At 40.8% G+C, this 26,466-nt stretch overlaps 1 protein-coding gene across 3 annotated transcripts in view; it reads left to right on the forward strand.

Moving 5' to 3' along the window:
* The window catches only part of RABGEF1 (RAB guanine nucleotide exchange factor 1), an 81,546-nt gene that overhangs the window by 15,678 nt on the left and 39,402 nt on the right, over positions 1-26,466 (forward strand). For 2 of the 3 annotated variants that reach the window (XM_089683801.1, XM_089683799.1), the window contains exons 2-3: positions 2,608-2,793; positions 8,392-8,561. In XM_089683801.1, the coding sequence (XP_089539927.1) occupies positions 2,615-2,793; positions 8,392-8,561 (349 nt within the window). In that variant the 5' untranslated portion in view covers positions 2,608-2,614. Of the gene's footprint in view, positions 1-2,607; positions 2,794-8,391; positions 8,562-24,120; positions 24,241-26,466 lie in introns of all 3 variants that reach the window. The other variant, XM_089683800.1, reaches the window with a different exon arrangement.

The following is a 26,466-nucleotide window of genomic DNA, read 5'->3' on the forward strand; positions in this document are numbered from 1 at the left end:
TAGAATAAAAAATAGGAAGTTTTATTACTCAGACATGTATGTTATCTACTGTTTATCGGTGACCGTTCATTTGTGATCTGACCAAGTTTTTCTACTCATCAGCTATCCTTATTGTTAGTGTATTTTATTTGTGGCCCTAGACAATTCCTCTTCTTCCAATGTGGACCAGGAAAGTCAAAAGGTTGGACACACCTGGTTTATGTCCAAACAAAACCTCTTATTTTTCTGTATCTTGAATATAGTGGGGAAAGGTTAGACCCTCTTCTTGGCTTATACTGCTATATGGGACTCAAAAGTTTTCTTCTCTGCCTCGGTGACAATTGTTTCAAGCTGACAGAGGTTCTAGCCTTTGCCTACTTTACTATAAAAAAAAAGGCACTTTTATTTCTATTGGCTTTTGTAGTTTTACTCTCACTTTTGGTCTGGTGAACCCATTGTTACAAGAACAGAAAGTGAAGGTAAAATCTCTAATGGAGCCCAGTATAGTATTAATAAACCAACAGGAGACCTAACCCTTCCCTTCCTTTCTCTGTCCAATGCTAATAATTATGTTTTGACTCGGCTTAAAATTTAACCAAGTAATCTGAATAAATACAAGAATCTATGCCAGTAGAATAAATCCTGTAGTAAATGATCTGTAAATCATGTTTCGGTGTCAACACTGCTCTCTCAAATAATAAAAAAACAGTTATCAGAGAGGCCTGTGTAGGCTGCTATTGCCAATGGTCCCCTCCCAGTGGTCCTGCACTGCTCTCTAGCAGCCTTATAACGGGATCAGGACAGTAAGGGATCAATTACACGTGCAGTTTGGGGGATGGTAAAACCCCATAGCTGATGTGTTTTTGCCACCCTCCTCCAATCCTCCAACCATTGGCGTAGCATCAGGGATCACAATGGTGACCCCCCCCCCCCCATGCTCCAGGGGGCCCAGGCAGCCTCCCTGTCACATTCTGTTTTACACTTGGACAGAAGGAGTGGCATATGTAGGTACAGATCTTCTCCATTTTCCTCCTGCAACCACTGAAAGCTGTCTTCTTCTCCTTTCCCTCATGCTGGTATTCAGCAGCACCAGGAGGAAAGTGTTCATTATGCTGTTCAAAATAACAAATTTGAAATTCTGAACCATTTCATTGTAACCTGTGACTGGGTGCTAAATCACCTAAGTGGCTCTCATTCTTCAAGAGGTTAAGCACCCCTGTGTTAGCCAGTCAACTAGCATTTCAACAAGGAGGTCATCTGGGCAGCACAGTAGCTAAATGGTTAGCATTTTCGCCCGGCAGTACTAGGGTCGTTGGTTCGAATCCCAGCCACGGCACCAACTGCCTGGAGTTTGCATGTTCTCCCTGTGACTGCGTGAGTTTCCTCCAGGTACTCCGGTTTCCTCCCACACTCCAAAGACATGCTGGTAGGTTAATTGGATCCTGTCTAAATTGGCCCTAGTATGTGTATGTATGAATGTAAGTTAGGGACCAAAGATTGTACGCCCCTTGAGAGTTAGGAACTGATGTGAATGTACAATATATGTATGTAAAGCGCTGCGTAAATTGACGGCACTGTATAAGTACCTGAAATAAATAATATATGGCGGCTCATGTATCTCTCAAGGCAAGTTTAAACTCCAGCTGTGAAAATTACCCTTGCAGTGATCCTCCCACCCCCACCTCCAAAACAGACACACACACTGAAAGGACTAGATGCTTGTTTTTCTGCTTAGCTTATTCCTTATTACACAGCAGCAGGTGCTCTTCAACATCCCAGGATGTGGTCTTACTTGTAATGGAGGAATGCTTGTTCTACATTGTACGTGATAGTGTCAGCCTGCAACAGGAGGTGTGGTGAAGAGAAGCTGCTTTAGGGAACTAGTCATGCATCTTTGAAGAATAAGGTATTACTGCTTATTCTTAACTCCCTAGACTAAAAGAGTATTTAACCCTTCCTGGGAGGGGGCCAGCGCTCACTGCAAACGATCAGCAGAGAAGTTTTCAATGTTGGTTGTCCCAAATAAAAAGTGTGAGCTTTAGAAACCCTTTGGGGCTTTAATATGCTGAAATGCCATTTGTTTTATTCCTGGGGGAAAAAAGTTATATTTTAAAGCTGAACTCAAGGACAGGCAAATTATTGTAAAAAATATCAGAGTCTTGTGCGTCCTTACTTGAATCTTGGGGAACTTTGTGTATTTCTTCCAGATCTGTGCAGTTATCCAGTGTAAATCTTTGCACCTGTGCAGGAGCTTCCTGTAATAATGGCTGGTCACTGCTGTGCAGGGTAACTAGTTTTTGTATCCAACCATTATTTCTGCAGGCAGCATGTATTGGGAGATGTTGCTGTGTCCCCTTCACACCGGTCTGCTCACAGCACAGGTAATGTACAGCACAGTGATGGTGTTACTTCTGCTTTTACAAGGTGATAACTGGGTTTGCAAAGGCCACGCAAATTGGACTTATATCCTTTTTGACCATTGAGGAATATAGTTAAAAGCTCTTGTGCCCGAAGTTTAGCTTTAAATCTTTTAGTTAGTAAAGAAATGTAAATGCACTTTATCTCAACTTTTTTGTGAAAGAGTAACATTATTGGTACCCTATCAATGTCCATTCTTGTTTCCTCCAGCAAAAAGATGAGCCTCAAATCGGAGCGAAGGGCCATCCATGTGGACCAATCAGAACTCCTCTGTAAGAAAGGATGCGGTTACTATGGCAATCCAGCATGGCAAGGGTTTTGCTCAAAATGCTGGAGGGAAGAATATCAGAAAGCTCGACAGAAACAAATCCAGGAGGACTGGGAGCTTGCAGAACGGTATTCTGTCTGTTTTTAGTTTGTTTTTCCATAAAGGTTAATGCTTAATTTTCTTCACTAAGTCGTTAAGTCACTTAAGTGAATTCAAATTTTAAGTTCCATCATGTGTGCATATTTGGCGTAGAAATATTTACAATATACTGTATCTAAACCCAAGAACAAAAATGCAATGTATTGCAGCTGACCGGTCCTTGTGTGCAGAGGTTGTATTGGTTTTCTATCTTTATTCTTTATTTTTTATTTACTACAGGTATTTTTATAGTGCAGTCAATTTACGCAGCGCTTTACATACAGTATCTCACAGAAGTCAGTACACCCCTCACATTTTTGTAAATATTTTGTTATTTCTTTTCATGTGATAACAGTTAAGAAATGACACTTTGCTACAATGTAAAGTAGTGAGTGTACAGCTTGTATAACAGTGTAAATTTGCTGTCCCCTCAAAATAACTCAACACACAGCCATTAATGTCTAAACCGCTGTCAACAAAAGTGAGTACACCCCTAAGTGAAAATGTCAAAATTGAGCCCAAAGTGTCAATATTTGGTGTGGCCACCATTATTTTCTAGCACTGCCTTAACCCTCTTGGGCATGGAGTTCACCAGAGCTTCACAGGTTGCCACTGGAGTCCTCTTCCACCCCTCCATGACATCACAGAGCTGGTGGATGTTAGAGACCTTGCACTCCTCCACCTTCCATTTGAGGATGCTCAATAGGGTTTAGGTCTGGAGACATGCTTGGCCAGTCCATCACCTTTACCCTCAGCTTCTTTAGCAAGGCAGTGGTCATCGTGGAGGTGTGTTTGGGGTCATTATCATGTTGGAATACTGCCCTGTGGCCCAGTCTCGGAAGGGAGGGGATTATGCTCTGCTACAGTATGTCACAGTACATGTTGGCATTCGTGGTTCCCTCAATAAACTGTAGCTCCCCACTTCCGGCAGTACTCATGCAGCCCCAGACCATGACACTCCCACCACCATGCTTGACTGTAGGCAAGACACACTTGTCTTTGTACTCCTCACCTGGTTGCGGCCACACACGCTTGACTCCATCTGAACCAAATCATTTTATGTTGGTCTCATCAGACTACAGGACATGATTCCAGTAATCCATGTCCTTAGTCTGCTTGTCTTCAGCAAACTGTTTGGGAGCTTTCTTGTGCATCATCTTTAGAAGAGGCTTCCTTCTGGGACGACAGCCATGCAGACCAATTTGATGCAGTGTGCAGCGTATGGTCTGAGCACTGACTGGCTGACCCCCCATCCCTTCAACCTCTGCAGCAATGCTGACAGCACTCATACATCTATTTTCCAAAGACAACCTCTGGATAGGATGCTGATCACGTGCACTCAACTTCTTTGGTCGACCATGGCGAGGCCTGTTCTGAGTGGAACCTGTCCTGTTAAACCGCTGTATGGTCTTGGCCATTGTGCTGCAGCTCAGTTTCAGGGTCTTGGCAATCTTCTTATATCCTAGGCCATCTTTATGTAGAGCAACAATTCTTTTCAGATCCTCAGAGAGTTCTTTGCCATGAGGTGCCATGTTGAACTTCCAGTGACCAGTATGAGAGAGTGAGAGTGATAGCACCAAATGTAACACACCTGCTCGCTCTTCACACCTGAGACCTGAGTTATTTTGAGGGGACAGCAAATGTACACTGTTATACAAGCTGTACACTCACTACTTTACATTGTAGAAAAGTGTCATTTCTTCAGTGTTGTCACATGAAAAGATATAGAATATTTACACAAATGAGGGGTGTACTAATTTCTGTGAGATACTGTATATATTGTACTTTCACATCAGTCCCTAACCCTCAAGGGGTGTACAATGTAAGGTCCCTAACTTACATTCATACATACACATACTAGGGCCAATTTAGACAGGATCCAATTAACCTACCAGCATGTCTTTGGAGTGCGGAAGGAAACCGAAGTACCTGGAGGAAACCCACGCAGGCACAGGGAGAACATGCAAACTCCAGGCAGGTGGGGCCGTGGCCGGGATTCGAACCAGTGACCCTAGTACTGCCAGGTGGAAGTGCTAACTATTTAGCCTCTGTGCTGCCCTTTTATTTATATTTACTGGGTGATGCTGCTTATAAACAATTTCCTTCCTAAGGTAACAACGTTCAGAAAAGCTGTAGACAGGTACACAGAATATAGCAAAACCATCCCTCAAGCCATCAAAATGCGAAATAAAAATAAAAAATAGAGAAAACATGAGCCTTTTAAGGTGGTAAAGTCATCGGGAGTGAACACGAACCATCAATAGATTAAAAACACAATTATTTAACCAGTTCCGCACCGCCCTATAGCAGAAGTACTGCAACAGGGCAGCACTGGTGCACAAAATCACGCGTGTATGTATATATATATACACAGGTGAAACTCGAAAAACTAGAATATCGTGCAATGCACGATATTCTATTTCAGCATTTATTTCAGCAATGCAACTTAAAAGGGGAAACTAATATATGAGACTAATTACATGCAAAGCAAGATAGTTCAAGCCGTGATTTGTCATAATTGTGATGATTATGTCTTACAGCTCATGAAAACCCCAAATCCACAATCTCAGAAAATTAGAATATTACATGCAATCAATAAAACAAGGATTGTACATAGAACAATATAGGACCTCTGAAGTATAAGCATGCATATGTACTCAGTACTTGGTTTGGGCCCCTTTTGCAGAAATTACTGCCTTAATGCGGAGTGGCATGGAAGCTATCAGCCTGTGGCACTACTGAGGTGTTATTGAAGACCAGGATGCTTCAATAGCGGCCTTCAGCTCTTCTGCATTGTTCGGTCTCATGTCTCTCATCTTTCTCTTGGCAATCAATAAATGGTACCTCAGCACGCCTTACTCTTTAGTGAATACCCACTCTAATAAACCCTTTCAGAAAAGTGACACTTTCACCCTTGAAAGTAAAGTTATAGTAACCAACCTTTTCTTCCACCTGACTATCAAACACATGTAAATCACTCCTATTCCAACCCCAACATAAATAAATCAATAATAAACAAAAAATAAAGTTCAAAAATAAAAATAAAAAAATTTCCAAAATATACGTCCAATCAATAGTCCAAAAGAAACGCTTTCTTAATCCAGTGTTGAGCTTCCAATTCTCCTGTCACTCTTTGTGAACCTCAAAAAAATAAAACTATAATAGTGTATTACCTTTTATAAATAAATAATATAAATGTGAAAATACAGTATTTGTACAAATAATAAGTGCACCAAAATACATAAATTCAGCTGTGAAAAAACAAGTGTATCATGCAAACAGTATATCGTGTACACTCTAATCACAAGTGAAAAACACAGCACACAAAACAAAAATACAAAAAAAAATATATATATATATATATATATATATATATATATATATATATATATATATATATATATATATATATATATTACTAAGTCAAAATATAAATTATAAACCAAATCAGTATTCGTGAACACTCCAATTCATAAGGTGAGTAATCCGTGATCACCTCCAACTAGTGCAATTGAATAATTACCCTCAGGAAGTAATGACAAGCTTATCAGGATATCCTTGGTCAGTAAGTAACCACTTCCCAGCTTTCAATCACTCCTGTGGCCAATCCTCCATAATCCTCATAAGGGTAAAAATAGGAGACTTCAGGAAAACACATATCCCCACTTTCAAAATGGCCACGATGACTTTTCCGGTTTCCGCGTGAGTGTGTCAGACGTCACGTGTCCAACGCGTTTCGTCAATTCCTGGACTTTTTCACAAGGAGAGCCCTTATTATTAGCACTAATCACTGTATTGGTGTCACTGGGAATGTCAGTGACACCAAGTCAGTTCCCTCCAGTGTCAGATTGCCCGCCGCAGTCCTGCTATAAGCTGCTGATCACCGCCAATACTAGTAAAAAAAAAAAAGGAAAAAAATCCAGTATTTGTACCACCATTTGTAAACGCTATAACTTTCATGTAAACCAATTTACATGTATTGGGATTTTTTTTTAGCACAGACATGTAGCAGAATACATTTTGGCCTAAATTTATGATCAAATTTTGATTTTTAAAATTTTTTTACTTGACATGTTTAATAGCAAAAAGTAAAAAAAAAATTTTTTTTTCAAAAATTGTTCTTTTTTTAATTTATAGTGCAAAAAATAAAAACTGCACAGGCAAACAAATACCACTGAAAGAAAGCTCTATCTGTGGGAAAAAGAAAGAAGTAAATTTCATTTAGGTGCAGTGTTGCACCCAACTGAAATGTACATCCTTATTTTCCCACTATTAGAGAGATATATGAATATATGTGATTTTGCGCACCAGTGCTGCTCTGTAACAGTATTTCACGGAACATATCTTAAAATGTTTGTAAACTTCAGACATGAAATATGAACAAAGCATATCCCTCTGTAATGTGTGATTGTTGCAATAAAGAGCACTAAGTGTCATTGGTCTGCTGTCCTTTTCCTCTATCAGCATGAATCACTTCTGGCACGTTTTTCTGACCCCAAGAGAAAAAGGCTGATGAGAGGGATTTCCAGCACACAGCCTGTGATTGACAGCCTGTGATCCTGTGTGCTGTGTGAAGGGGTGTCCCATCCCTCTACTTGTCTTTTAGAGCTCTCCTCACTGAGCTCTGCAGTCTGTAATTTAAGCTCTCTGCCCCCTGTTTTCTGAGGAAAGAGGGCTGCAGGTAAACAATTACAACTCATGTAGGAAGATTTGTTTAATCTCTGTGTATCACCTGAAGCCAATCACTTCACTGGATATATGGAAAGGTTTACAACCTCTTTAATGCTATAAACAAAAAAACAAGCTAAGAATAATTTGACGTGCATTACAGCCACCTTAAAAGTCCCATGTTTTCTCTATTTTTTTGCATTTTGATCTTTGGAGCAGCATGGTCAACCTGCGACAAGATGTTTTAGGACCACAAATCTTTTTTTCCTCTTATCTTCATAATTATTTTGGGGGGGGGGGGGGGGTTAAGAGGGGATTCTGCCTAATTTTAGAGAGATTTCCTTTCAGGTCTTGTTTTGTCTCTGGAACAGGAGGTGAGAGGAAAAATCCCCAGTGAGACACATTCGGTAAAAAAAAAAAGTTTTTAACCATTCTCTATCCAAAACTACAAAAGGAACTAGCTTTAGATATACTTTAAAGGAGTGCTGTGTCTTGTTATCAAGTCAAAGCTGCTTTTGTTGCTGCTCAGAGACGGGCTCTGATTGGTGGCTGTAGGTGCACTTCTTGCCTTTGTACTTTACTATTCCTGAGAAAACGTACAATTACACGAAACAAATTATGTTTACACATAAAGTGAAATAACATGCATGTGTTTCACCATCTCCAAGACATTGTTTTAGTGTGCGGCATGGACCTTTCATATTTTTGTCATAAAACTTGTTCTATCATTTTCTCTTAGCTTTCTAAAGTAAACTTTAAAAGTCATGTTGACCTTCACTCAAGCAGGTTGTTAGATTTGCCAGTATTTGAGCTGATCCTTAAATCGCTATCCATAAGTCAATGTTATTTTAGCAAACACTGCACAATGTTGGTGTTTATGTATATGTGTGACCTTTTGTGATATTTGGTGTCTCCTATAGCTTACAGCGGGAAGAAGAGGAGGCTTATGCCAGCAGCCAGGGTGCCCAGGGAGGTCAGCCTTCACTTGGCTTTGCCAAGTTTGAAGAAAAGAAATCTAATGAAAAGACACGAAAGGTTACCACAGTAAAAAAGTTCTTCACTGCCTCATCCAAAAGTGTGCAGAAGAAAGGTAATATTTTACATTGCATGCTGCATAAAATAATCAAATGTATCTTTTCTTCCATTCTACTGTTGGAAAAAGACTAAAGCACACTTGTAACTTGGTAGTAAGCATAATGATGTGAAGAAAGGGTTAAGAGGTAGTCATTGTACAGGACTAACTGAGATAAGCCTAGTTAGTCTCCTCACATGTGAAGTGGTCTGAGATCTAGAGGAAAATCTCTTGAGCTCTTGATTCTAATGTTAGTCAGCAACTTTCTTGACGTAAAACGGTGGTGGGGGAAATAATGTAGCATATGCACAAAAGCTTTGTGCAAGCCTTTCAGTACGCACTGCTGATTAGCTGACACTATAGTCAGGTTAGACAAATCTAGCAACAATCTAGGAGCCAGAAGTACAAATTAAGCATAGTGCAGCTTTGATCTGATGTAATCTGTTTTCCATGGTCTCCGCAGGGGCCTTAGATACAGTTGTCTTCACCCTTTTCCATAGCAACCATTTTCACAGTTCTTATAATATGCCCTTCCCTCAAATATTCTTTACATATCCCATCCCTCAGCAATCATATACCAAATTTACGGTTCTCCTAACCTCCCTTGCTATACCAATCATATTCCTTTGTGTCATAGTCAGTGGTATGGTAATTAGCGATTACCTTAACGCCTTTAGAGCAGCTGGCCACAGCGGTAATCATTCATTGCTTCCCCATTCAGACCCGCCTTTCAGACAATTGACCTACCACACCATGTGCACTGCTGGTAAGAGGCTTCCCTGGCTATCTGTGCCATGTTTCTCTTCCTGACAATGCACTCATGCAGGTCACTCATCTTACAAGCAAGGTGAGCTTATGAGCTGGATACTGGAGAATTTGTCCTGCTGCTAACACACCTAGGATTTGTCCAGCCCCAAGTACAATAATGCAACTTGTATTGCATTGGCTACTCACTTCAGTTTTCTCTTTAGCAATTTTTTCTGCACTTTAGTGAGTTACAACTATATTGTCACATCTAACTCTCCTGTAGCTGCCATAGTAGCATGTATCAATAGTATGTAAGTTGTATGAGGGAATAGTAAGTGACTCTATTTAGAAGCTTGTCTGTGATAAAGGTATCATAACTGACAACCAGCATGGATTTATGGAAGCCTGTTCTTGTCAGACCATCCTGTTATCTCTTTATAGTAAAGTAAGTCAGACATTGGATGGTGGTACTCCAGTGAACATATTTAATCTAGATGTATACTCTGTAAAATAAGGTATGTTGGAGTTGATGAAATTCTATCTAAAAGGATAGGAAATTGGGTACATGAATCGATCCAGAGAGAGGGGTTAAATGGCTCAATCTCTGAATGATTCAGTTGTAATTGATGTACCCCAGGGTTCTGCCCTGGGACCAGTGTTGTTCAGTTTGTTTAATAATGATGCACAGTGGAGGTTGGAATTAAAGTGGTTCTAAAAGCATTTTCACCTTTTATGCATTCTCTACGTTAAGGTAAAAAAAAACCCATGTGTCTGAGACATTAGGAGGGCTCCCTGGGAGAATAAATGATGGAAAAGGATCTATGGAGTCTTGGAAATAAGGATTATCAATAGCATACAATGCTAGCAAAATAATGCACTAAAAGAGCATACATTTAAGGGAAAAATCAATAATTCTACCCCTTAATAAAACATTGGTTTGACCTCACCTTGAATATGCTGTCCTGTATCGGTCACCAGTCCTCTGGAAAAACATTGGGGTTGATTTACTAAAGGTAAATAGGTTGTGCACTGCAAGTACAGTTGCTTTAGATCCGAGGGAAAGCTCTGAAATGAGGTGAAGCTCTGCTGATTTCTTTCATCCAATCATGCAAGCAAAAATGTATTTTTATTTTCCTTGCATGTTTCCCTCAGATCTAGAGCAACTGCACTTGGAGTGCACAGCCTATTTACCCAGTTGTGTAAGTAGAAAGAGTTCTGTGCTGGCAGGGCAGAGAACCTCAGTAGTTGGGGATTACTTTGACACCCAAGTTTAAACAAGCAAAAACAAGCTTAATCAACTGCCAACTAGGTCAATCTCGTGGGTAGGAAGAATAGACTTAATAAAAACGGTAATGCTACCCAAAATAACATATACAGTGGGTAAAATAAGTATTGAACACGTCACCATTTTTCTAGGAAAATATATTTCTATAGGTGCTATTGACATTAAAATTTCAACACATGTCAGTAACAATCCATGCAATCCATTCATACAAAGAAACCAAAACAAATACGTTCAGAAATTAAGTTGTATGTAATAAAATGGAATGACACAGGGAAAAAGTATTGAACACATGAAGAAAGGGAGATGCAAAAAGGCTTGGAAAGCCAAGACACCAGCTGAAATCTATCAGTAATTAGAAATCCCACCCTTTGTCAGTGCAAATTAATATTCGCTGGTTCAGTTTCAACTGAGGACCTATAAAAAGGTGTCTCATTACCAAGCTGTAATGAGACACCTGGAATTAGACCTGGAATTAGCAGGTACAATTATTTCAAAGAAAGCAATAAGTAATGCACTCAGCCACCATGGCCTGTATGCATGCTCACCACGCAAGATTTCATTGCTGAAGGAAAAGCATGTTGAATCTTGTTTAAAATTTTCTGCACAATATTTAGACAAGACTGTGAAATATTGGGAGAATATAGTCTTGTCAGATGAGACCAAAATTGAACTCTTTGGATGCCATAATACACACCATGTTTGGAGCTCAAATGGCACTGCACATCACCCCAAAAACATCATACCATAGTTTCGAGGTGGGAACATCATGGTGTGGGACTGTTTTTCAGCATACGTTACTGGCAAACCTCATATCGTTGAAGGAAGGATGAATGGAAAAATGTTCCAAGACATTCTTGATAAAAATCTGCTGCCATCTACCAGGATGATCAAGATGAAAGAAGAGTGGACATTTCAGCAAGACAGTGATCCTAAACTCAGAGCCAAGGAAACTCTCAATTGCTTTCAAAGATAGAAAATAAAGCTGCTAGAATGGCCCAGCTAATAACCTGACTTGAATCCAATAGAAAATCTATGGAAAGAAGTAAAGATCAGAGTTCAGAGAAGAGGCCCATGGAACCTTCAAGATGTGAAGACTGTGTGGAAGAATGGGCCAAAATTACACCAGTGCAATGCATGTGACTAGTTTCTCCATACAGGAGGCGTCTTGAATCTGTCATTACCAGCAAAGGATTTTGTACGAAGTATTAAATAAATTTCAGTTACCGTGTTCAATACTTTTGCCCTGTGTCATTCCATTTTATTACACATAACCTAATTTCTGAACTTATTTGTTTTGGTTTCCTTTTATGTATGGATTGCATAGCTTGTTACCTATGTGAAAATTTCATGTCAGTAGCACCTTTAGGAATGTATTTACTGAGAAAAATGGTGACGTGTTCAATACTTATTTTAACCACTGTACTTTTCATTTGCTCCCAGTTAGTCTACCCCCAGTCTACTTTAAATCCCTGAGTTCCATCATTATAAAGTTTGTTTGAAAATGCAAATGCCCTTGATTCTCTTAGGCTTTATTAACTAAAGCAAAACATGAGACTGGGCTATCCTTACCTGATTTTAAAAGATATTACCAAGTATTGATTATCTCATGTATCAATTGATTGGGTCTTTGGTGCTTTGATTAAAAGTTGGGTGCCATGATGACAACGCAGAGTACTTTCCAAATTTGTTACTCGGTACATAAGGGTTTTCAGCAGTCTAAAAGCCATTATTGCCTATAACTGGCACTGACTATTTTCCGCCAGGAAACTTGGCTCTGGCTCAGCTTACATAAAATGGAATAATTCCACTGTATTGACATTACAAGATGTGTTATCTGCATTCACTATATGCTCTCTTCAAGAGCTCAGAGATAAACAGGGCACATTTCTTTTGGATTCAGGGCAAGGCCCCCAGTTAAACCATTTCTAAAGTCCTTGTCTAAACCATTGTAGTCTACAAAAAATGTGCTGCCCTTGGAACCTCTTCTTAATTCTCAAAACACACCAACACACTGTGTCTCTCTCATATATAAAACATACTCAGTAACCTTGCTGACCCAGAAATACCACCATGTCAGAAGAAATCAGAACAAGAATTTGACACCACCCTATTGACAACATGTAAAGCAAAAGTATAACGTTTCTTCAGTAGATTCCAAAACAACAGAGCTGAATTTTAAACGGTTGGCGAGGTGGTATAGCTCTCTCCTAAGAGCACATCTCTTTCAATTTGAACCTCCAACTACGTGTTGGTGAGGCTGTAAATTTCACTTTTGCACATATGTATATGTTGGAATTGTCCAAAGATACAAAAGTCCTGGAAAGACCTCAATAAAATATACAAGTGGTATCAGCCTTCCTTTAACCACTTGCCCTCTGGAAGATTTACCACCCTTCATGACCAGGTCATTTTTTGTTGTTCAGCACTGTGCTATTTCAACTGGTGCTTGCGCTGTCATGCAGTGCTGCACCCAAACAAAATTTATGTCCTTTTTTTCACACAAATAGAGCTTTCTTTTGGTGGTATTAAGTTGTCACTTAAAGCGGAGCTCCACCCAAAAGGGGAAGTTCCGCTTTAAGGAATGCTCCCCATTAAGGATTGGCACCTTTGGGGGGCAGAGGGGGAGTGGGTACCCGAATTTGACAGGTACCCGCTCCCACTTCCTGTCCGATCGCTTAGGCGATCGGAAGCGGAAGGTGTCCTCCTTGTAGTCTTTTGAGACACGTGACAGGTCCCAGAAGACTACAGGACCATTCACAAAGCGCAGCGCTATTCGCTCATGCGCAGTGGGTACCCAGCTGTGAAGTCGCAAGCTATCACAGCCGGGTGCTCATACTGAAGATGCCGGGCCTCCTGGAATACAGGATGGCCGGTGAAACGGGCTGCAGGGGACACACCGCGGGACCGAGGGACAGGTAAGTGGCTGTTTTTTAAAAGTCGGCAGCTACAGTTTTTGTAGCTGCTGACTTTTATTTTTTGACAGGGTGAGTAGTTAAATGATATATTGCTCATGTGTGCCATAGGTATATGTGGAATAAAACCCCAAAACACATTCTCCTACTTCTTCCGAGTATGGGGATACCACATGTGAGATACTTTTTGGCAGCCTAGCTAAATGCAGGCTCCCAAACTCCAATAACCACCTCCAGGCTTTCAAATGGCATATTTCCTCATATCGCTTCCCCACTGGCCCTAAAATGCCAGGATAGTACAACCCCCCTCCCCAAATGACCCCTTTCCGGAAAGTTGACACCCATAGGAATTTGATAAGAGGCATGGTGAGTATTTTACAGGTATCGTTTTTGTCAGTGTTTTGAAAAAGAAAAAAAATACATTTTTGTTTTCTTTCTTCCTTTTCCAAAAACATGGTAACAAATGAGATCTGCAAAATACTCACCATGCCTCTTAGCAAATACCTTGGAGTGTCTACTTTGCAAAAAGGGGTCATTTGGAGGGGTTGCTTCTACTATCCTGGCATTTTAGGGCCATCATTAGAAGCTTATGCCACACATCACCCACTCTTGAAGACCAAGCCTTTTCTGACACTTTTTGTTCACATGAAAAAACAGGTTTTTTTGCTAGAAAATTACTTTGAACCCCCAAACATTATATATTTTTTTAAAGCAGAAGCCTTAGAGAATAAAACGATGGGTGTTGAACTTTTTTGCGTCGCACAGTATTTGCGCAGCGATTTTTCAAACACAAATCTTTTGGGAAAAATACACTTTTTAGAATTTTAATGCACAAAAACAATATATTGCCCAATTATTTCATGAGATATAAAAGATGATGTTACGCCAAGAAAATAGATACCAAACATGGCATTCTTTAAAATTGCGCATGCCTGTGCAATGGGGACAAAGTACATACATTTTTAATATCGATAAGGGATGCTTTAAAAGCCTTTACAGGTAACCAGTTTATATTTACACAGGAGGTCTAGTGCTTGAATTACTGCCCTCGATCTGATGTTCGCAGCGATACCTCACATGCATGGTGCAGACCGTTGTTTACATACCGGCACAGGGTCAACACGGGGGGGAAGGGGGCGAGGGTGCTCCCCTTTTTTTCTTTTTTTTTTTCCCCCTTTAGTTATTTTCATTTTTTTTATTATTTTCACACTCTCCCTTTTCATTTTTTTTTCAATCACTTTTATTGCTATCACAGAGAATTGTAAATACCCCTGTGACTGCAATAGGCATTGACAGGTATTCTTTTTTGAGAAATCTGGGGTCTATTAGACTCTAGATATCTCCTCTGCCCTTACATCATCTGATCCCACCAAGATCAGTGTGATTAGATGCTTTCCCAATATACAAATGGCGCTGTTAAAGTCCATTGAAACAGAAATTATGAAATGCTCATAGCTTCCGGACTCTTAGACCATAGAGATGATTGGAGCCATTTTGGTCTCTAATCAGCTCTATGGTCAGCCAGCGGAACTGCCGGAGGCATTTTCGGATTCCCCTGTGGGACAGGAGAGCCCAAGAAAACTGTGGAAGGAGGCTTGAGGGGGGTTGTCCCTTTCCACTGTTTGTAAAAACGATTCAGCAGCTAATTGGCCACTAGGATTGCTTTTACATGAAAGCCGACCGCCAGCTGAAAAAAAAATGATACCAGGATGATGCCTGTAGCTGCATCCCGGTATAATCACTCAAAGTCCAGCAACGTACCAGTACATTGCTGATCCATGTTGGGCATATATGTAACAGCAGAGAACATGGGCATATGATAAATCGGGTTTATGGACCAATATGACCGCAGTTCATTCTTTTTTGTAATGCCCATGTTGAGGGTTAGGCCCAAAAAAGTTTTAAATTCAGAAACCGTGATAGGTTTCCATGCGCATTGTCTGGCAAGAGCTGAATTTGGGTGGGCTGCCATGTACTGTGCGTATAAATTGCCTTGGCCCACAATCAATTGGTACAAATCTTCAGTAAAAAACAGCGAAGGGGCACTAGTATATTGTGTGAGTGCGATACGGGGCAGGCAATCTAACGCTAGCTGACCCTAGCTGGGAGGGGCACTTGCTGACCCTAGCTGGGAGGGGCACTTACTGATCCTGATGCTATCTGATGTCGCTAGTGGCAGGAACACAGTGATCAGTGAAACATTCTGTATACTGACACCGTACTAATGGCACTGGCTGGGTGACGGGGCAATCAAAGGGTTAAATGTGCTAATCTTGCCCAGAGCCACTGCTCGCCCGCAAAACAGTAGTTTAAAAATAAAAAAACCTTACATTTTTTTTTTAATTCTCAATATGGTATTTTTTTTTTTTTAAATACTTTTATCAGAATAGTACAATGTTACCATATTAACATTATACTACTGTGGGGGGGATGATCAGAGATTTTTATTTTTTTTCAACACTTTGCTTTGCAGGAGAAATAAAGATCATTTATTGCAATGCAAACAATGCTGTCATGAATGAGTTTGGTTTTTAACATCTCAAGATAGTGATCTGTGATTGCCTGGAGCTGGTCACATGGTACAGGGTGCTGTGATTGGCCCCATGTATCATGTAACAGCTGTAGGCCAATCGCAGCTCACTAGGAAGAGAAGCAGAGCTGTTATGAATGAGATTGATTCATAACCGCTTTGCTTACATTGTAATCATGTGATCACATGATCACCAAGTCCTATTCACCCGGATCTTCATTCTGCTGTGTCCGCCGGACACAGCAGTCGTGGGGTGTGGGAACGCTGCGCGCCCCCCCCCCGTGTTAACACAGCCAGAGCGACGTATGGGTATGTCGTTTTGCCTGTAGCTGCCGCTCAACCATGCACAGCTGCACTAGATTCTGAGTGCACCAATTTTAGTACATTTTCCCCCGTGTGTCATCAAAGATTTAAAAATGCAAGACATATACAGTGTAATAATATTAGACTGATGTGACATAAATTAATAAATTCAACCAGTGCCTAACAGCAAGTCAAAATGTCATGTTCAACGGTTATTCTAATATGAAAATGCAAAGCAAAATTATACTACTGCCTATATGTACTGCTTCCATGTGATTCTTTCTCCTCTACCCCACCCCACCTATTTTTCTTTCTCCCTACCCTATCTCCCCTAATTATCCTTCAATTGTCTGTGTCTTACCCCTCCCACCCCTTTCTCTAGCAGTTCTGCATTTAATATATCAGCTTAGTACCATTTTTGTATGGTTTGTTATGTTAATTATAGAGCTGTCTGCAAACAGCTATACTTTTAAAAGGGATATTTAAAGGTTCTTTTTTTTTTTCTTTAAATAACAAACATGTTATACTTATTTGCTCTGTGCAATGGTTCTGCGCAGAGCAGCCCAAATCCTCCTGGCTCCTCCCCTGGCACTCCTGGCTACTCCCCTTAGACCAGTGCCCCCAATAGCAAGCCACTTGCCATGGGGGCACTGGTACATGCTCGATCCTGAGCCCTGCTCTATGCGCCCATAAGTCACAGCGCAGCTTGTCCCCGCCCCCTCTCTTTCCTCATTGGCTGTGATTGACAGCAGTGGAAGCCAATGGCTTTACAAACACTTTAATAAATTCCCTTTTGTAGTTTCTTAAAAACAAATTACAATAAAGACCAAATAAATTGAAAAAAGAGAATTCATCGAAGGGTAGCAAAACTAATAGTAGGATGGAGGACCTCAGCTATGAGAAGCCATTACATAGATTACAGTTATTCAATCTGGAGAAGAGGAACTTAAGAGGACATATGACTACAAAGGCCATATATACAGTGCTCAGCATAAATGAGTACCTAACAGATTTGTCAGAAAACCTTTACTTTCCTTTCAGAATCAACATTTTTCTTTGGGACACTATACTACAAAATACCCCCATTGATTGCAAACAAGATTTGTTCATTTGTACACACAAAGTCTTTTTCCTAACAAATTCATTCAAGACCATGTTGCAAAAATGAATACATCCCAAAGAAAGTCTTAGGCTGGCCATACATTATACAATTATCTGGAGATTTTTGGTTTAGATTTACCAAAAACCATATAATAGGAGGACAAACCTAAACAACACTTTCAGTTGTATCCAATTAGGCAGGCCTTTGCACTACACAGTTGAAGGTAAATCTAAAGGAAATTGGGCAGAAAATCTCCAGATAATTGTATAATGTATGGCCAGCCTTAGGAGCAAAGCTAAATTTTAGACAAAATCCTAATTAACAAGAATTCAACTACAGGTGAGTCTAATTATTCAATATCCAGGTGTCCAGCAGACAGTTGATTATAAAAGGGTGTTACTTAATGAAAACCCCCTCCCATTTCATGCTGTCTGCAATAGCACCACATTGAGGAGAAATGTCACAAGGCCCGAAAAAGAAATTAATTTCTTTACACAAGAAAGGTAAAGGCTACAAGAAGATCAGCAAAGCTTTAGTCTGAATACTATAGCAAAATTGATACGGACATTTAACAAAGATGGAACTGCAACCATCTCACAGATGTCCAGGCTGTTCACAGAAGTTAGCACCTTGACAGGAGCTTCTTCTGATGAGAAGGGTTGATGAAAATCGCCATGCAAGTTCACTGCAGTTAAAGAAGTAGTAAGCTGGACTGAGGTGATTGTTTCCCATGACACAATACGGCGTACATTGTAGGAGAATGGCATGCATGGGTGCCATTCATAAAAGAAGCCGCTCCTAAAGCCCATGCACAGAAATGCCCACCTAGAAATTGCCAGGGCCCATGCTAAAAAAGAAGACGACTACCGGGACTCTGTACTCTGGAGTGATGAGACCAAGATAAATGTTTTTGGAACTGATGGCTTCAAAACTGTATGGTGTCGCAAAGGTGAGGAGTGCAAGGGAAAATGCATGATGCCTACAGTGAAATGTGGTGGCAGTGTCCTTTTGTGGGACTGCATGAGTGCTGCTGGTTTCGGGGAGCTGCATTTCATTGATGGTATCATGAATTCACAGATGTACTGCTCTATATGGAAAGAGAAGATGCTACCATCACCCAGTGCCCTTGGTCGTCGTGCCCTTTTCCAACACGACAATAATCCAAAACACACATCTAAGGCCGCTGTTGAATTTCTGAAGAAGACCAGGGTGAAAGTGATTCAGTGGCCAAGTATGTCTCCTGATCTGAACCCATTCAAACACCTAAGGGGAATTCTGAAGAGACAAGTTGAGCAACACTCTCCATCCGGCATCCAGGCTCTAAAAGAGGTCGTTCTTAAAGAATGGAAAAAGGTAGATGTTGCAATATGTCTCCCACTTTGTTCATTCCATGACTGGAATACTTGGTGCCATCCTTACAAATCATGGAGGTCATACAAAGTACTAGATGTAGTACTTTTTGTTGTGGGGTGTATTCATTTTTGCATCTACTAATTTGAGTAAAACTAATGATTTTGTAACCTAAGTTATATTATTAACCTTACTTTCATGTAGTGAGCTAAACAAATGTTCAATAAAACTCAGTTTTGTCAAAATTTTGGAAATTGTTCTTGTGTTCATTGAGATATTGATTAAAATCTTACTTTTCAAAAGTGCTGTGCACTGTATGTAAGATGACTCCAGTAACAGTAATAAACTGTTCATCATCTGAACAGTACACATGGCCATGATTGGAAGTTTAACCACAGATTAGTTACATAGTTAGTCTGGCTGAAAAAATACAAAAGTCCATCCAGTTGAACAAAAAAAAAATAGTTATAATCCCATACCCACAGTTGATCCAGAGGAAAGCAAAAAACCCAGCAAAGCATGATCCAATTTGCCCCTGCAGGAGTAAAAAAATTCCTTCTTGATCCCCCTGAGAGGCAATCTGATATTCCCTTGATCAACTGTACCTATAAAAGTTAGTATCCAGTTATATTGTGTGTATCTAGGAAAGAATCCAGGCCTTTTTTAAAACAATCCACTGAGCTGGCCAGAACCAACTCTTGAGGGAGTCTATTCCACTTTTTCACAGCTTTTACTGTGAAGAAACCTTTCCGTATTTAGAGATTAAATCTCTTTTCCTCCAGACGTAAAGAGTGCTCCCTTGTCCTCTGTGATGACCTCAGGGTGAATAGCTCTACACCGAGTTCACTATATGAACCACTGATGTATTTATACATGTTGATCATATCCACCCTTAACCACTTGCCTACCGGGCACTTTCACCCCCTTCCTGCCCAGTCCAATTTTCAGCGCTGTCGCACTTTGACTGACAATTGCGTGGCCATGCAACATTGTACCCATTTTTATCATTTTTTTTCACACAAATAGAGCTTTCTTTTGGTGGTATGTAATCGCCACTGGGGTTTTTATTTTGTGCACTGTAAAGAAAAAAAGGGCAAAAAATTAAAAAAAAAAAATTTTGCAAACAGGTAATTTTTCTTCACTGATGTGCATTGATGAGGTTGCACTGATGAGGTGGCACTGGTGGACATTGATGAGGAGGCACTGATATGCAGCAATGGGCACTGACGGGTGGCCCTGCTGGGTGCTGACGGGCAGCACTGCTGAGTAGCATTGCTTGGTACTGCTGGGCGGCATTGATGATCAGTGCCCTGATTATCAGTGCAGATCTCCGCTGTCGCATTTTCCGGTTATCAGCAGTACTTTCCTCATGCTGTGACAGCGTGAGGAAAGCGCTGCCGATAACCGGCAACTGTATTTACTTTGTGATCTGCTGTGTCATTGGGCACAGCTGGTCACGTGGTAAAAGTCCGCTGTGATAGGCCTTTTACCTAATCACCGACAGCGCTAGGTGCGCGCTGCTGGGGGCGCGTTCTGTGAGGACGTCCATGGACGCCCTCCCAGAACTGGATGGCTGCGTTGTAGCTGCGTTGGGAAATGGTTAATCTCCTCTTCTCAAGAGAGAATAAATTCAGTTCCTCTAATCTTTCCTCATAGCTGAGCTCCTCCATGCCTCTTATCAGTTTGGTTGCCCTTCTCTGTACTTTCTCCAGATCCCCTATATTCTTTTTGTGAATTTGGTGCCTACAACTGAACTGCATATTCCAGATGAGGTCCTACTGATTTGTACAGGGGTAATATAATATCTCTCTCTCTCTGGAGTCTATACTTCTTTTAATACAAGAGAGGATTTTGCTCACTGTAGAAACCGCAGCTTGGCATTGCATGCCATTATTAAGCTTGTGATCCACCTGAACTCCCAGATCCTTCTCCACCATTGATTCCCCCAGTTGTACTCTCCCCTAGTATATATGATGCATGCATATTCTTAGCCCCCAAGTGCATAACTTGACATTTATCAACATTAAACCTCATTTGCCACATAGTTGCCCAATTAAACAGTGCATTGAGGTCGGCTTGTAAGTTGGAGACATCCTGTAAGGACGTTATTCCACTGCAAAGCAGTGACCCTATATCGTTTATAAATATATTAAAAAGTAAGGGTTCCAACACTGAACCCTGGGGTACACCACTAACAACCGTAGACCATTCAGAGTATGAACCATTAACAACTACTCTCTGAATACGATCTTTTAGCCAGTTTACTATCCATTTACATACTGATTTTTCCAAGCCTGTAGACTTTATTTTACACATTAGCTGTGTGTGGGGAACTGTGTCGAACACTTTTGCAAAATCCAAGTATAGCTCATGCACAGCCACCCCTCTGTCCAAGGTTCTCTCACCTCTTCATAAAAAGAAACCAGATTTGTTCGACAACTTCTGTCTTTCATGAATCTATGCTGTCTGTTGCTTAAAATATTTTTTCCAGCAAGAACTCAACTATGTGGTATTTTATTAAACTCTGCAGTATCTTTCCAACTATACAAGTTAAACTAACAGTTCTATAATTGTTTGGCAAAGATTTTGGTCCCTTTTTAAATATAGGCACCACATTGGCCTTACGCCAATCCAATGGTACTATGCCAGTCATTAAAGAGTCCCTAAAAATGAGAAACAATGGCTTTGAAATGACAGAGCTCAATTCTTTAAGGACCCGTGGATGTAAGCCATCCGGTCCAGGTGCTTTATTCACCTTTTTATTCTGTCTAAATATTTTTGGATCATATTCATTGTGAGCCAATGTGGATCATCTTGGACTGAGACGATACCATTCCCATTATGGACAAGAGTCTCCCCCATGCTGCTTTGTATATACAGAGCTGAAGAAGTTATTTAATAAATTTGCCTTCTCTTTGCCCCCGTCACCAGCTCAAGATTATTATTACTATTTACTGAAAGTGTTCTTTATTGTACAGCAGTAAAAGTTTGGAACTCCCTTCCACAGTTAGAAAATAAAAATCACACACCTGTACATACAAAGGTTGAATTGGATGGACCTATGTCTTTTTTCAGCCTTCTAAACTATGTAAAGGGGGTTGAGGCTTAATGGTACAGAACCTGTGGCCTAAACCTTCTCAAATACAATTAAATTCTTCCTAAAGGCAAAAGAGCAGAATCCCTCTTCTCTCTCGCATTCTTCTTTGCAACATCTTATTTGCAACAGAATGACAGGTCCACTTTAACCTAGAATTCAGCACTTTCAGTTCCCCTTTTTATCTTATACTAGTATATTACTTTGCATATCCTGCCAGAAAAATACTTTACAGTTAGGAAGTTGTTTGCAGTGCAGTCTTCATTTGTAGCTATATTTGGACTTCTTAGTCTCTCTATTCTGCATTCCAGTGTGGATCAGAGCTTGTAAATCAATGTTTTTTTCCCAATGTGTGGGAGCCTAAGAATTTAAAATGTAGAGAGTGACTACAGGCCATGCATAGTTAGGTGAAAGTTGGCAGAAATGGGGAGGGGTGACTTTAGAGGGCTGACTTCAAGTGCTTCTTTAAATAGACTGAAGTTTGACATTCTGTATTTTTCCAGCAGCACAGTACAAGAAAAACCTTCCTAGCACATTGATTTTTTTTTTTTTTTAAGTGCAGAAACAGTAACTGCTTATAAAGTATTAGCTGGAATTTGGCTTCAATTTGCTAGTGTATTTAAATCTGCTAGTACATCTCCCCTTCCCCCAGAAAGACAATGTTGCTGTCCAAAGGTGCTCCCTGTGCTCCTTCATCCAGAGTGTGGGCACTCTTAATACAGGTGGTGTGTTACTGGCCAAATCACCAGGTGAAAACAGAAGGAAAAAAGTCTAAGAAAAGAAAACTAATGCAACCACCACATCTAATGATTGGTAAGCTGCAATTTATTACACTTTTGGTTTTGGGAATAACCCCATTTTCAAAAATTATCCCACAGTCCCAAACCTTTACCATTATTCTGCTCTGCTGTTCATCAATGAGAACATGTAACAGTCATACAGTATAGTGGGCTTTTCTCAAATTTGACTGTAAAAGTGGAAATATACTTTAAAGGTTATGTTAGGCAATATCTCCCATACACATAAAGCTCACCTCCTGTATTTGCCCTGATTGATTTCATGTGCATTTTACCTTGGCAGCTCCAAGGTGGTCAGGTTATGAGGGAACTGTTGTGGCAACATATAAATATTAGGGAGATGCACAGTATTACAGCTGGGATTCAACACAATACATCAAATGTACGCTGTATCTTCATCACTAAGGGCCAATTCACACTATATGCGGTTAGAAGCGTTTCACCGTGTTGTAAACCCTCTTTTACCGCAAGGGACACACAGGAAACAGTTGTTTCCTGTGTGTCCCATTCACACTGCAACACAGCCTAGTGCTGCGTTAGAATGCAGACATGCTGCGCTAGAGTGCAGACATTCTGCATTTTTTTGCAGTGCACCAGACCGAATCACATTGCAATCTTGGGCAGCGCAGCTGCAGTGAATAAAGTGTACATTTTGTACACTTCAAATAAAGCTGGTACAAAAGAAGGGAGCCATGTGATATGCACTACCCTGCCCCCTAGCACAGCTGAGAATTCAGAGTGGCTGCAGCTGTGAATTGCTTCAACTACTCTGCGATTTAACAGCTTTTTAGTATGAATTTGCCCTTAAGGCCTTTTCATACGAGTGGACCGATCGGGTCCGCCTCTTAGTTTTTCAGGCGGACTCGATTGGATCCTCCACTCTTCTCTGTGGAGCAGTGGTTGTAAATGGATATGTGTCCGTTTACACCCGCCTACATCTGAGCCACTAAAAACAGAAGGATGGGTATTCGGTGACCTTCCATCTAGCACATCGGATGGCTGTCAGGTGTAAATGGACAGGCTGCTTGTTTACATCAACCGCCCATAGAGGAGAGGAGGCTGTGTCTATGTTCGCTCTGCATAAGCAGAGTGGACATACACGAGCCATCTGCCTGCTGAGTGGGAATCAGCGGACTCCTGGCAGAGTGTGGAACGGGCCTTAAGAAGCAGCACAGTTTTTCCTTCCTTTTGACCCTCTTCACACAGCATCATGTACACTACTATACTGCAGGTGTGCTTTAATAAATATTGCAGGAGAGCTCATATAAACCAACAAAATGAAGTCATCTGAAGGTGGCAGACCTTTGTAGTTTTTGCATGGTATGCTTACTGCTAAACAGAGTTTGTTTTCCTTTTCAAGCTTATATCATTTAATAATTTGAATTTTTTTCCTTATTTCTACCCTCTTTTGTTTTGAACCCAATTTGCCACCTGGTTTGATGCTGAATATTCCTCAGACATTGAAGAAAAGTCTGTTAAGCCGGCGCAGGCAGGAGGGAGGGAGCGCAGTGCTGATATTCTCAGGGACTTGAAGGGTCTTTTTGTCCCTTCCTGGGAGCTGGCCTCCCCAGCTGAAGGTAACACAGCTTAGTCAGTACTGTCTGCTTGCTTCAGTACATCCTAGCCTTTTATACTGTAGACTGGAGTCTGTCTGATATGCTCAACTCTTCTCTCTACACTAAGCAGCAGTGGTTCTGTTTTGCTTTGGTTATAACACGGGGGAATCTGAATTATGCATCTTTAGTATTGGTATGACTACTGTAATTGTTAAACATCTCTCTAGGGTGTTCTGACTGTAATGTTTCTCTCGATTATGTGGAACTGAGCTGCACTGAGTTGAAGAGACAGTGTTTGATCTCTGCCGCTGCTTTATTATCAAGCTAGAATCTCCTCTTGATCTGGAATACAGCTATAAGTGGGCTGTATATGATCAGGTGTAACTGCTCGTTATTAGTTTTAGTTTAAGTGCTTCTCAGTAGCTCTAAGCTTTGATAACTAATCTCCCTTTAACCCTAATCCATCTTTTTGTGTGTATATGTTCCACGTGTATTCCTTCCTTGTGACTCACTGATTTTCCACAAGCACTCATTTTTGCTCTCTCAGGATTCAGTCAGATGCAATGCCTGCCGGCTTCAAATATGTTGCAAGATCCATAATTATGTTGGCTTGATCTTCAGAGAATAACAAGTGTAGCTCCAGAAAATGGCATGGTGATATAAGCAACCATTGCATATTAAATGGTTGAGCACTTATGCCATAAAGTAGGTTCCCTTCCTGTTGCTCATGGAGCAAAGTTTATGTGCCCAAAAGTAAGTGGTAAAGTACATATGGTTTTTATAGTTGTGTTATCCACAATTTAAAGTTTATAGTAGACCAACCTTTCTCATTCAGGATTCCTTGAAACTCGGGGGTTCCTCCAGAGGTTGCTAGGGGTTCCTTGAGCTGTGGCTGCATGACTTGTCATTTAACTTGTCAGAGCCAGCAACATGGCATCATTGATCTTTTTAGCTGTCCTTACAGTGACATTACACTTTCTTTTTTTTTTCCTTTTAAATTAACAAACATGGTATACTTACCTGCTCTGTGCAAGGGTTTTCCACAGAGCAGCCCCGATCCTCTTCTGGAGTCCCCTGCCGGTGCTCTAGGCCCCTCTTCTTCGGTGGGTTCCCCATGGAAAGCCGCTTTCCATGGGGGCACTTATGTGAGCTCAGCCACACCCTCCGCTTGCTAGGCAATGCGTTTGATTACCAGTCTTCCCAGGGAGGAGGGAGACAGTGGAAAATGCTGCTGCTCTTGTGTACATCACTGAATTGGATCAAGCTCAGGTAAGTATAAGGGGGGCCTGGGACCCTGCAGCATAGATTTTCACATTAATGCATAGAATCCATTAAGGTGAAAAGCCTTAAGGCTTTAGATCACTTTAAAGGGTTAGCTTACCTTTTTAGAAAAAAAATGAAACTGTCAACACCATACACTTTCCTCACTCCACCCCCTGGTCCTGCTGTACTCAACCTCTGTGGGTGTTGAACTGTTGGTGCCCTTGCAACCATTGTAGTAGTCCAGGGATTTGAAATCCATGTTCTTCTCCCTTATCTCTGTGCAGTCCTGACCGGGTGCGTTAGAGTGATGCTCTGTGCTAACTAATTGGAATCACTCTGATTCGCCCAGAAGCTCTGCACAGAGAAGAGGGAGGATAGATCTGCAGCAATTTTCAAGGTGATCTGCATTCAAATTTGCATTTGAATGGACTGCCTTGCCTGTGGTTTCCGCAAAACAAAAACTGCATTCACCTTTTTAAAAACATGGCCATTGGGAACTTGCATGGTCTTTTTGGCCATGCGATCTCCCTGTGGTTCCCACACCCGCAAATGCGTTGCGGGCTGCGACTTTGGGATGCCATTCAGAATGAATGTCAGCCTTGTGTGTCTCATAAGAGCAGTACAATTTGGTTGTGGGTGCAGTAACAGATGCGATTTCCGTACCTGCAACCAGCCCGTTAGGATGGTGTGTTTTGTGACCTTGCATTTACTGTGTGCAGTGTCTGTTGCATGTGTGCTTCTAGATTTTTGTTGTCTTCTTTCATTGTTTGCTTTAACTTGTTTTGTTTTTTCATTTTACTTCATAAAATCATTTATATGTTCTAACCATTCTGTATGTTTTTAACTACGTTCATTGTCATATTTAACTTCATTTTGCCTCTACTGGTTTGCAAGTGCTTTGTGACAAGCTAAGAGGTGGGTGCATAATTCCTTGTGTGTGTGTTCCATTTAACTGTGTGTTTTATATCATTTTAAGTAGTGTAA

The sequence above is a fragment of the Staurois parvus genome, unplaced genomic scaffold, assembly GCF_062004578.1.
Source record: "Staurois parvus isolate SC_StPar_1 unplaced genomic scaffold, SC_StPar_1.0 ptg000321l, whole genome shotgun sequence".
NCBI classification, from domain to species: Eukaryota; Metazoa; Chordata; class Amphibia; order Anura; family Ranidae; genus Staurois; species Staurois parvus.